Source organism: Chiroxiphia lanceolata, chromosome 3 (assembly GCF_009829145.1).
Source record: "Chiroxiphia lanceolata isolate bChiLan1 chromosome 3, bChiLan1.pri, whole genome shotgun sequence".
In the NCBI taxonomy this organism is placed as follows: domain Eukaryota; kingdom Metazoa; phylum Chordata; class Aves; order Passeriformes; family Pipridae; genus Chiroxiphia; species Chiroxiphia lanceolata.
In genome coordinates this window covers 16300885-16314419 of record NC_045639.1, presented here as the reverse complement: position 1 = coordinate 16314419, position 13535 = coordinate 16300885, and the positions used below count along the sequence as shown (strand labels likewise).

The window sequence follows — 13535 nt, the reverse complement described above, 5'->3', positions numbered from 1 at the left end:
CCAGAGGAAGTTTAGATTGGATATTAGGAAAAATTTCCTCACTGAAAAGGTTGTCAATCCACCCCTAGGAACTCAAACACACAGAGGAGTGTTTGAGTCACCATTCCTGGGGGTATTTAAAAGCCATGTAAATGTGGTGCTTAGGGACGTGGTTTAGTGGTGGGCTTGCAGTCCTGGGTTAATGGCTGGACTCAACGATGTCGAAAGTCTTTTCCAGCCTACACAATGATATGATTCTCTGAGGTGAAGCATTTAAAACCATGGCCCTCACTATAATATCCTTAATTCCTGCAACTCTGATTTGCTCAGGTGATGGACATCACTAGAGCAATGCACGGCAGGGTAACAGCTGTGTTATGTAGAGATCACTGCCCGCTAACCATGTGCAGTGTGCAGAAAATATCTGTTGCTTTGGGGGCTTTATTACATCTCTCTTCCTATAATTTTCATTACTCATAGAAGAAAATACCAAGCTTTTCTTTACAGTTAATTGTAGAAAAAAAATTATGTGTATCCATTTATTTGCATTAATACACAAGAAGATTTACGACCTGACATCAAACTGACAATGTAATGCAGTTAAGTAAGTGAAACTGCTGCTGAGCCTGCAGTTCAGGGGTCATACACCATTATCTTCAATAAGTATTCTTGGCTTTTTTTTTGGCACAAGTATATAGTACACAGTATATGACATAATATTAGAAGTTCTGTCCACTAGTTCAGACAGCAGGACAAAAAATCAGGACTCCAGTCTCACCACATGCCAGCGATGCTCCCCTCCTACACAGGGCTCAGAAGAGCATAACATTGCCTTACCACTGTACTTGGCTAGCTTGTATCTCATCAGAAAACCTGCAGACAGATCCTCCACATCAAACAGAAAACACCACAGTTTGCTCACCACAGTTCTCAAAGCTTGTTTTTCCTTTGCTGGTGATTTACAATATGTTATTCTTGCACTTTATTTCGGGTTCTCTTTACAGGCATTCCTTTCTATTCTGTTCATAGCAGTATCTCACAAGAAGCATATGCTAGAAAACCACTTATTAAAGTCACTCATTTTTACATCAACTTCATAAGTCATTCAGCCTGAATAATGCATTAACCAAGCTGCATAATCTCTCTGTGTTGGTTAGAAACATTAATTGTATTGTTAAAGATTTGTGACCTGTATCATGGGGTAGATACTTTTGATTTTTAAATCAGCTAAACAGATGGAACATGCATAACCAGCATGCCTTCTGCAATCTGGACATAATGCATCTCAGATATCCAGATAATCAATGATATTCAGATAACTGAATACTGGAAGTACTTATATGAATTAAGAAAAGAAATGCCCAGAATGCAGTCTCAGCAAATCTTTTCCAATTTGCATGGTATACTTGTTAAAAACCCTTTGCAAAGAAAACTAAACTTTGACCATAACATTTTATCTGCATTTATGCACATATCACATTCCCACATCTGCAGTGTCAAGAAGTATCAGTACAGCTTTATTAACAGAGGTTATCCATGTTTAAACAAATTATTTGAAGGGAAAAAAAAATAAAGGTACTTTTTAAAGTAACTTTAAAATAACTTATATAATTTAACTATGCTATCTTCTGGCATGTAATCATCTCCTAGTGCTATAATACATGGCATTAAAATGCTACAAAACCAGTATTTTAAATTGAACTAATCAGGGCTTCATACATACAGATTAGGAAAGTTCTGCCGTGGTTTTGGGGGTTTCCAGTCATTCTTACCTCTCTGCCCAGACCTTTTGTATATTTTATGTAGCTAGGACACTATGCCTAAAGTAGAATATGGAAAATCTTAACTGTGCTAAACCATTTTATTGTGTAGTATCACACATCAGGCCCAAATTATTCAGTCCTTGTGTTCCCATTGCAACAGAGCCTGTAGGTTGAAAGAAGAGAAACAAGAAGCTGATACTTTCCCAGGTCAGAAGCTCCTTAGGAAGAGTGATTTTGGCCCACAGCAGAGGGAGTACGGAAAAAACCTCACTGCCAGATACCATCCTCTCCCCTGCCTTTCTTCACACAGCACAAGGCTTTAAATTATATGGAAACTTGCACATAAAGTCTAGCTATCATTCTTCAACAGCACTGTGAACATGAAATTATAAATACCTTTAGCTACTACAAAAGATGCTGCTTGGGTGACTTGTACTTTACCTGACTAAACTGCATAAAGCAGAGGATATAGTGCAGCAGTTTCCCATTCCTGCTCTAAGTGGTAGTGTTATATGTGGACTATGAATAATTAAACAGAGCCAGTAATGTAATGACAGTAGGATGTCAGGGAGGGGGAAGAAAGAAACAGTAGGAAAGGAGTTGGGAGGTATCCAATTTTTAAGATAAACAACAGGTTTGATTTTCTAACCTTTCCAACAGATAACATCCAGCGTTCTGGAAGAATTTGTCTGTCTTTAAGTATGTATCTAATTAGATAAAACAGTCCTGAGTGTTCAAATAAGAACAGATTATCTAACAGATAGGTGACTAATAGTAAAGGACCCAGGTTTCCTCCTGACTTACCCCAGCACAGCACACTGCACCAAGCTACTTTACCATCTATGAAAGTGGAAGAAAGAATCTTCCACATTTGCTCATGCTTTTAGGCCTCCAGTGAAAGGCAACAAAAACACGAAATCCTGGTTCCTACCAAAACCCTGGTCCATGCACCAGCTGGGGAGAGTGCCTGCTGTACATGTGTCTTACCATCCCACATGATTCAAGCAGGATAGAAAACCCCACACAGGCTTGCAGACACCTGCTTTTGAACAAAGCAAAGGCAGCTCTTGCTTGATTTCCATTCCACAGTGTGTCTGCACTGTGCTGCTAGAGAAACATGTAACAAGTCCAAGGCATGACGTGGGAGCCAAATGGGAATGCAGAGAAATGGGAGGAATTCAGTACATCAATGGGCAGGATGAAAGGTTTTGCTAATCAGCAAGATTTATAAGCAGCAGAAGACAGTACCTTCTCACCTGCAGCCTGCAGTGAGACATGCTGTTCAGTTAATTACTTTTAAGTTTAGGTCAACACATTGTTCAACAAAAGTAAATATATTTTGCTCTTCTTGCTCAGTATTTTTGGTTGTCTAAGAGCTCCTGGGCAACAGGAATTTTCCTAGGAAAGGCAGTATTTACTTGACTGCGGAAAAATGGTTGCCTTTTGATTTGCAGATTGTTGAGAAATCATTGATTACAAAAACACGACAGAGTGAAGCTAAAGAAACCATAACAATGCAACTCTATTTCTTTGCTAAAATAATCTTACAGCAGATGACATTTTGGATAAGTAACATTGCTTGGAAAAGTATATAAACACTGAACAGTTCTTGTTCAAAACTGCAAAACAGCAGTGCAAAAACCTACCAGACAGAATAGCTAGCCACACTGACCTTTAAATCAACTTTTCAGAGCTGAAAAAATAAACAAGGCAGCTTAAAATCTCTAGCAACACATACACGGTAAGGATATGTATTCTATCAGGACATAATTCTACACAGAAAAAAAATGTGCTTACACAAAAAGGAAAGCCTGCTACTGAACTAGAGAAATGTGCTCTACATAAGAATTTCTTTACTGCCTTGGGGATAAAGCAAATTATAGCTTACGCAGGTCAAGAATTTGCAGCATTGTATTAAAAATGCTAGCTCCAAGCCTAAAGCTTTTTGAATTCTAAGACCCTGCACTTCTGTTTTCCTCCCCCCAAAATCCTTTAAAAGAAAATAACACTCGAAGCTGAAATTTCTTGAGTGTGTTTTCATTGCAAAGGTAATTCGGAAGTAAGTAGATACCAAGGATGGACGTGGCAATGAACAAAAGAGAGAAAGAGGTGAGTTGTGCCCCCCAAAAAAGGTCTTTGTTTTGTTTTGTATCACAATATTATGTACATAAACTCAGAAATTAGATATCCCCCCAAAATGTCACATCTCAAAGAGGAATATCACATCTGATATTGAAAGCAAACATACACACACACATCAAGAAAATGGTACCTATATATTTCCTATAGCAATGTAACTGAACAACTAAACCCTCCCCCAAACAAATTCATTAAATGATTCAAAGCTATAAAAACAAGTAGAAAATAAAAGGCCTAACTATGGGATTTTGTTACTATATTCATTCATCCTCTCTCTTTTCTTTCACTGCATTATTCACTGTTTTTTTCATACCATTATCTTGGTCAAAAATAAAAGCCTTATTCAGTATGCCTGTATTCAACAAGGGTCTGGTCCTGATCAGGGTTTTTGAGGCATCAGGGAACCAGACATCTAGGCTTAATAAGGGAAATCACTCGGAAGCTCATGATCCCACTGTATACAAATAATTAGGTCCATTAACAGTTTGTTATTCCAAATGTTTTGCTGCATAAAATTACCACAAGGCAACAAGCACGCAATTCTGAATGTTCCCTATTTCAAAGATCTGTAGGTATGGAAAAGATGTTGGCACACAGAAAATCATGCAGGAAGTCAGGGTGTAAAGTTCCTATGTATATACATTGTTGAGCTGTCACCAGTATAGACTGATTAGCAGCTTTCTGCAAATTCAGTTAGAGTTGGCCATTTTACTATTGTTGTTTCATTTTCCTGGATAGTTTTATGAACCCCAAAGCAAAGTAAAATATTTTTAAAATTTAATGTAATCATCTGAGTGCACAAACTAGGAAAATAAAGAAAAAATGCTTCTTGAAACAATCTTGTGAAGTATAATCTCTGCTCCTAGCAAGTTTTCTTTACCCGTGCTCATTTCCAATAATGTAGTTAATAGGAGTATAATGAATTGAACAATTACCATCTGATTGGGTGAATTCTTTGAGCAAATTACAAAACTAGAGATAAACTAAGAGATAAAATTCACAAATATAAATTCACAGCAGTGGTCCTAATTTTATAGTGTAACATCTGATTCATTCTATTTGTTAATTTCATTTAATCTATTTGTAAGGTGTCTATTTAAAAACCACTATGGTTTTGCTATTGCCTTGCCCTGTCAGACTGTGACCATTACTTTAACCTACGTCTGTTTTAAAATTACTTTTATAGTCATGTCCAGTTTATGTTCAGACTGTGTATTTCATATATGTCTATATCATGTAGTCTACTAAGTATTCTACAGAACATCATTTCTTCCAATGTGTGTGAAGCGTAAACCTTTTCTTCTTACTAAAACTCAAATTAAGAAACAGCAATGTGAGAAACATAGATTTTTAAGGTAACTGAAAAAAACCTGGTTTTGCTCTGGTCACTTAGTTTTACCTTGGACTTCCCCATAGTTCTCATGCATTTCTTTCAGTATGAAGTTATTCCGAATTTTATCTTCATATAAATCACTTCCAAAAATTAATGCTTTCTGTATTTCCTTTGTTCTGCTTCATTCCCTTGTGGGACAATACAGGATGTGCCAGTATAAACCTCAAACAAGGTTTACAGTACAACATTTCGCTATCAGGGCAAGAACAATGTTGTCAACAAGCTAGTCAGATACACTGGCCTACATTTAAGTGTGAAAATTCAACTGTGCAACCTTCTAGAAAGGATATTCCATTGAAGAATTGGTGTCTCTCGGCCAAGGCACACACAAAGAATGTGTGAAAGTATGTGGGAAAAATTCACTACAGTAGTAGCAGGATATGCATGTACATAAAGCACCCAGACAAAGATATATAATCTTCTTGGAAAGATTTGTTTCAATATTCAATCCCTTAATCGCGGTTCAGAAGAACGCTATTTGGACACTTCATACTCAAATATTCATTCTGTTTCCTAAATTATGCCATTTTTATAGAATATGGACAATTAGATGATTAACTCTACCATTGTGTTAGTGCAACTTACAAAATGCTATAAATGTCATTAAGGACTATTAAACCTATTTAGTTACAGTATTCATCTTAAAATAATACTTCAAATTCGATTTGATTTGATGCGCTGTGTAAAATCAGAATAACATAACGTTACTCAAAAGTAAAGCAAACTGAAGCAAAAGCTTCAATGTCTAGGGTGGCTGGAAAGTTGCTTTATCTAATGCATTTTAAAAATACATCAATACAGTGAAACAGCGCATGAAAGCCTAAGCATTAAAAAAGATGAGTTTTGCCCAATACGTGCCTGGAGAAAAGCCCCACGTCATTCCAAAATCTCCAAATACATAAAGAAAACAACCTCTAGTTGTTAGATTGTGAGGAAAAACACCCAGGCCCTACCAAACAGTGCGAAACCCCTCCCACGAATGTGTCATCTTACTGCAAGTCAGGAATGGCAAGAGATTCTACGATGAAATATCTCTTCCACAGGTCTACATCCTCTTCAAACACTCCATCTCCTCCATGGAGGACCATAAAAGTAAGCCAGCCTGATGAGCTGAGCCATACAGATGCTTCCAAAAAATGAATGTAATTTGGGAAAACATGCCATCCTAATTCTGCTGTTACTTGTTTCGCGAGCTTGGAGAAAATAACCACTCTCCATCACTTGTAGTTTACAAAATGGGGAGAATGAGAGAGGTTAGCATCTGATCTCACTCTTTTGATGTGTACTTTGGAGAGGCAAAGGCGTGTAGAGAAAATGAAGTCCTTATAATATAGAAAGGATAAGGAAAGTTTAATGGAACATAGGCTAGTTGAGTTTTGGCTGTATTTTTTTATTTATTTCCCCCTGACAGAGTTGGGAGAAACCTATTATACCTTTTCTAGAAGAGACAAGCAGGGAAATAGACACCTAAGTCTTTTCTTCCCTCCAAAAAAAAAAACAAAACCAAAGGCATGTAAAGTTACAGCCAACTTAAGCCACATTTGTGCTTCAGAGTAAAAATCCTTCTTTTACACTTAAAACTTCTTCAAGAGAGTCTTCAAGAGAATCTTCAGCAGGAATAAGTGGTGGAATAACAATTTTGTTTTCCATTAGATAGCATACTTTTACAACTTCTACTTTAAAAATCACGCAGGATAACAACTCTATGGCAATTAAGTCTGACAGCTCACAATTGAATTGCTAGAAGACATCACAGCTTCTCAAAACTCTCATTTCAGCCTACTGTAATGTAAGATACTTGCCACATGAGCTATACTAGAAAGTTCAGTAGGTTACAGTTTTAATTTTTTAAACAAATATCCTCTACTGGTAAGAATTCGAATGCAAATCCAACCATAATGTGAACAAAGATGCTTTATGCTGAAGCATTTCTATCCCTACCTGTGGCAGTAGCTGTGACAGCACAAACACTTCCATGCTAATATAAATGTGTACAGATTCTCTGCAGCATGCTGCTTTAGCTATATTCCAATTGAGATAAGTGTTAAAATTTTCTAGGCTTAGTGACAACAATATTTTACTTCATGGTAGCTGATCCATCATAGCTGTCGGTGTGCATGCTCTTAGCCCGTGGCAAAGGCAGGATAATTGGAGTTGTTTTGCCCTGCTTCATTGAAAACTAAGATGACTCAAATTACTTTGAGCTTGCTTCAGGGGAAGCTCGCACACTTGGACAGCTACAATGGATCAACTGACGTGTAGTAAAAGATTGGTGGGGCTAAGCCCAGTGCTGAAATAGAGCAAAACTCCCTTTTTTCTTTCCCCCCAGCACTTAATACAAGGGCCAAACCTCACTTGAGCCTTTGAGAGCTACAACACACAAGTGAAAAGATGAATGAAAACCAAAAACTAAAAAGCTCCTACATCTTGCAGTCTTCTTTGAGAGCAATGCTAGCCACAGAGTAACTTGAATACAGAGATGAAGATCTGGACAGAGTTACTCAGTTATCTCTGCTTCTAACTACTCTGGGTTTGTCAGCTTTGCTTATTCTCCTCTTTTTCCTTCATCACCTTGTCCTTTCCTTTTCTGTTCCCGTCCCAGTCTGCTTCAACTACAATGCCCTGCTTTAGTAGTCTCAGTGAGCCTACAAGGTAAGTCTACAAGATATGTCCATCAATGGTGCCTGTAGCACCTGCATACTTTACATTTGTACACTGAATTATGACAGTATTCCTCTTTTCCATCTGCATTAAGCAAAACTAGGATTACTATTACCTCATGTAGAACTGACACCAACCCCTTACCCTATTTCAGTTTTCTCTCAGTTATTCTGAGAGAAACCCAAATTCTGATTTATTTTTCACATACTTGTTGAGGCACTTTTAACTACTACAATCCAAATATTACTGTAAGCCCACCCAACATATTTGAATTGTCCATCATTAAAATATATACCTATTTCCAGTGAAGTCTTATTGGTTATCACAAGACTTTCACAAATGAAACTATTAAGAAAAGAATTAAAACTATCTTCTAGTTATTACATGGTCATCTGACATTACTGTGTATGTCCCTTGGTACCTACTTGAACAGCATGTACTCCACGACACATTCTGAACACAACTGCACCATAACCTGTATCACTTCCAACATAACTCCTTATTAATTGAGAATAGATGAGAATATTAATTGTTCATACTTTTACAAGTACTGTAGAGAAGTCCTATCATGTCAGACTATGCAGGAAACTGTCAATGCCATTAGAAATTCTCCTTGAAAACTGATACCGCAGAATGTGTCAGTACTTTCTGATGATGTCAGATGAGAAACTGCAGCAACAGCTAAGAGCAGAGTAGTGCTCCCTCGAGATGCCAGCTTTGGCAAGATGTACCGAAATGCTGCAAGAATGTTTCTGAAATTGAGATTACTGAAATGTAATATCTCTTTTTGAAAACTTTACTGCACACAATTCATCAAGCCAAAGCTGCGGTTCCAGGAAGAACAGACCATCTGTTTTTCTTTGGCCTTCTTTTTTTAAAGCTCACCTTTAATCAGTTTTAAGTTTTTTTCATACACTGGAATGCAAAGACTTAATAACTTAAGAACTGGATAAATGACTCAATGTGTCTCCTTGAAATACTGAATCCTCTGATTTTAATTATAATTAACTAGAAAATAACTGCCTACTTGTAATACAGACTCATTAAACCTGATATCTTTAAACTTTTAACCCACAAAGGGGGCAACAAGAACTCTGGATCTATTTCCATTACCAGCTTTGCCCTTCACGTACCTTATATGCCACTTGAAGGATCCTAACCTCTCACAGACCTATTTTTACACCCCAAATGGGAAACTACTTACAATAACAAAAGTGCTATGCTGAATACTGTCAAGGTTTTCAGAAACATGGAAACAGAAGGCTTGCAATATAAACCTTATCTTATACACAATTTTAAATTAAATTCTTTAAAAAAGCCTTTGAAAGATCAGAAACAAATGCACTGAAAGCAATGTAGTATATTCATTCAAATATTTCTCAAGCAAAATTACCATTAGGTTAAGATTTATTAAAATTTATGTTTAGCCAGTGTATTAAAGTTTCCTAATCCTATACTTTTAACTATGTATAACTAATCCATACAAATGCATGAAAAGATAAAACTGAAAGACATGATGAAAATAGCTGGCTGAATTTCCACTGATATTATGTCTTAAATGATCAATATCTAAAAGTATTGATTACACATGCAGTGCACTGAAACTGTCTGGTTGATTTCCAAGTGATCTTCTCACTTTTACAAACTCATAAAATAAAACTTCTAGGTAAAAACCACAGGACACAATCTAAAAACCCAACCCAAAACCTGACAAACACTTATTAAAGGTGTAAATAACACAGCAGAGCTGAGAGTGGTAAGTAAGAGAAATTCTACTGTTACTGCTGAGATTCAGGGTTGTCCTCTTTAGACACCATTTTCTGCAGTGATACTGCCCCAACAAACTTTACAGATTCATCTTTTTCCATCATTCTTCAGTTAATCCAAGAGTCTCACTTCACAATGGTCCCCTAATTATGTGGCTATACAGAACACTTTTATTTTTGCAAGGAACTGCCACTCAAAACAACCTGACTGAACACAGAGACATGTATTTCTAAGTCCTCCTTTTAGATACACTATGATAAAACAGAAGCTTATCTTTCATAATTTTAGAGCATCAAATCATGGCTTGAGTGAAGGACATAAGTTTAGCTGAATTCCCTTCCTGTGATTAAAAACACAACATTAACAGTATACTGAAAAATAACTTATAATTCACAACATTACAACCAAAGTCCTCAAAGCCTATCTATTGCAGAGAGCATTTGGGGATCTGGCATTAAAAGTAGTGGGTTATAGCACTACAGATCCAGACATCCACTCTACTTTATGACCAGAAATTTTCATCCTGTAATGCAAACAACAAGAGTAAATGTCTGCCTGTGTCACCTCTACATCACAGCCCACAAAGCACAGTATGAGCTCAGAATTTTGTAGTGGCTTAAGCTACTACATCATGAACAAAGAGGGTATGATGGTCTGCTAATATTGACCTGCCACAGATCCATCTGCCTGAGCCTACTCATCAAATATATTAGATGTGCTCAGTGTATGCAGAGAACTGAGAATGGAATTTGAAAACAAATTTAAAAAAAAAAAATCAGCCTCTAAAAACTCCTAATACTCTTTCAGGAATCAAATTTTGCCAAGCATAACTTAGCATCCAGGCTATTGGAGCTAACCTTCCAATTTTATTAAAGGCATTAACAAGCATACATAGAAATGTTTTGTTAATAACAAAATATATGCTGCTTTTGAAGACGCAAATCTACAATCTTCTGTACTATACTACTGACTTCATCTTCCATTATTGCTTTAAAAAGTTGCAAACTCAGCTGATTCCAAGATTTCAAAACGTGTTACGAAGATAAAACATTTATCTAAATATGTATTTTCTCATTTCCTGTCACGTTAAGAGAGATATCTTTTGTCAAGTAAAATTGACCTTAATGTGTGGCCACTAGGGAGGAAAAAAACAAAACCATTACCTAGTTGCAGCTCTTACTAAAGGCCCAGCAAGTGAATGCAATACAGTGCAACAGTATGAGAGCTCCTCAGTATGGAATCCTGCCAAAATTATTTGTTCAGATAAATGGCCTGACAAAAGGGAACCATAAATAAGGTTACTCTTTCAGCATCATAAAGTTGACGCATATCCTGCCCAAGCTAGTTTTGTATAAAACAGCAAATAAATCTAAGAGATAAATAAAATGCAGGGATGTTTTTATTTCAGATAAGTCTGCCTATTTATTCAGAAACCATTTGCACGACAATCTTTGGCCTATCTGAAACGCTTTCTCTGAGTACGTGCAACTCAGGCCTGTTTCCAGCCTACATCACTATAAATCCTGATTATTTCATATCCTGCATATTTTGCATAGCCAAGTTCAATTTAAAACTAGTTATTAAAATCAACCAGCAACTTTGCAATTGCCTACAGAGCTTTTTTTGTTCATCTTCACAACAGTATACACTGGATAATGAAGAAAGAAGCTTGATGAGAGCATGTGCAACGTGGGGTGAAATAGCACAAAAAACACAGTGTTGAAAGAGACTTTGAAAAGACTGGTAAATAATTTTTCATCATTTTGAAAAATGCTTTCAGTACTTAAAGCAGAAATACTTTTACCTACAAGCAACAACAGAAGTACATGTAGTATCTTAAAAAAGAAAAGCTTAAGCACGTAGTCCAAGTGTCCTCTGGAGATTTAAGGTTTAATCGCTCAACATGCCACATATTTAACACAAGTGTGTTTTAAAATACTGAAACAGAATTTAAACCTACGTCATTTAACAGGTTATGAACAGTGCTGGGCATCATTGAAACATATTTTCCTTTCAAATTAAAGGGTTTAGTGACATACCAAATCCCGGAATGCTTTTGAGACTGGATTTGAGACAGATTTTTTCAAGTCTGAGGTAGCTGTATCGCAGCAGGCAGTTCCACAGGAACATCCAGTCCATTCGTGTGCGATGGTTCATGATAATGACACTCCTTTCTCCAGGAACGAATCCGTCTCCAGTGACAACCACCTTGGCACCAAACACCATTTCCAGCAAGGCCTAGAAATATTATCTCCGTGTTATGGCTTTACTCACAGAAGAAAAGCATCAGCCCATTAGCAATACAAATTAATTTGAATTGTATCATTTCACTTATTCACTCCTATCACCACTGGTAAACAAACTTCTGTTTTCTAATAAAGCAGCCAGCTTTCCTGCAGTAATAGCTGTTTAATGGAAGAGGAAACAACGATTAAACAGCACTTCTTAAAAAGCACTCCATTACAATCACTGCACTAAACTTACCATTCCCTGTTTTTCCAAGAATACTATCACATAAGAATATAAGTGAGTCAGTATGGATTATAACTTGCCAGGTAATCTAAGGAGAGACTGGCTGCACAAATAATCTATTGCTGGATATTGTCGGGGTTGGGAAGGCATCAGAAGCTGCCTTGCTTTCTGCTTGGGAGCAAATAGTCAACATGTTTCACTCCCAAAGCACAGAATCAGCCTCAAACTTGGAAGGACACAGACATGAGCCTGGGGAAACAGCTGTCTCCATTTTGCCTAAACAGCCAGTGATGCCAGAAGGTCATGCAAAAAGCATGTTTCTTGCTTTACCTGCTGTATATGGCTGTGAAGGGTCAAGCAGAGGTCAGTGGTTTTATCAGAGGGAAAGAGCAGGCAAGAGCTACACAGTTAGTTTAACAGGGCCTGGTTTCATAACCTGGACAGTCAGACTATAAGCACATAACCAGACTAGTTATAGTAAATACAGCTGTGGAGCCCAACAGCATTCTCTGGCCACATCCACACCATATCCAAATTTCCTACTGAAAATGGTTTCTGACCCATGACCATTCCCAAATCATACAGAGAAGTATGTGGGGGAGTGCTGGTTGGTTACTGCAAAAGACCAGGACTAGGCAAAGAATTAAAAAATATGGATGACTGAACCTGCAACCTTTTAATGCCCAGTGGAAACACAGTGGAAAGGTACAAAATCCCAAGAAACAGATGCAGACAACAGACATTACCCAGAGGTTTGACTTGAGTCCCCTAAGGTCAGGGTCACTGGCAGGACACTGTCCAACCCAGTTAGCACAGAAAAAGAAACTAGCAAAACACAATTGGACATATGGAGGAACAAACTTACCCTTTGGCCCTAACGTAAAAAGCACTTCAAATTACCTCCTTACCTTATCTTCCCCATTCTTCCTCTAAAAAAGTATAGAAAAAGAACAAAGACTGGGGATTTAAATAGAGCTCTATAAAGTAAACCAACTCTCTGTTCTGTTCATATTTCTGCCAACTCCGTATCAAAGAACACAAGTTTCTCAGGTTAAGTCACCTGTAAAACTAGAATGACACTCTCACAATTGCAAATGGCTTGAGATCTTAGAATGAAAAGTATTATATTTGCCAAGTATTAATACTATTAATAAGTCAGTTCATTATTATTCCAGAAAAGGTGTTGCTATCAAGAGTAACTATGGGCCCCTCCAAGAGTGGTACAGGCAGTATAGCTCAAAATGGCAGTATAGCTCAAAATGGCAAAGATATCTTCTTTTCAGAAAGAAAAAAAGCAGCCTTTTTTGGGTAGTTTAATAAGAATCATATTACATATTTAACATCTAGTTAAACATAATAAT

At 37.1% G+C, this 13535-nt stretch overlaps 1 protein-coding gene across 5 annotated transcripts in view; it reads right to left on the bottom strand.

Annotated features, from left to right (window-relative positions):
- LCLAT1 (lysocardiolipin acyltransferase 1) overlaps nucleotides 1-13535 on the bottom strand; it is a 114929-nt gene that overhangs the window by 61343 nt on the left and 40051 nt on the right. For all 5 annotated transcript variants that reach the window (XM_032683540.1, XM_032683541.1, XM_032683539.1 and 2 more), the window contains one exon: nucleotides 11742-11940. In XM_032683540.1, the coding sequence (XP_032539431.1) occupies nucleotides 11742-11940 (199 nt within the window). The remainder of the gene's footprint in view (nucleotides 1-11741; nucleotides 11941-13535) is intronic.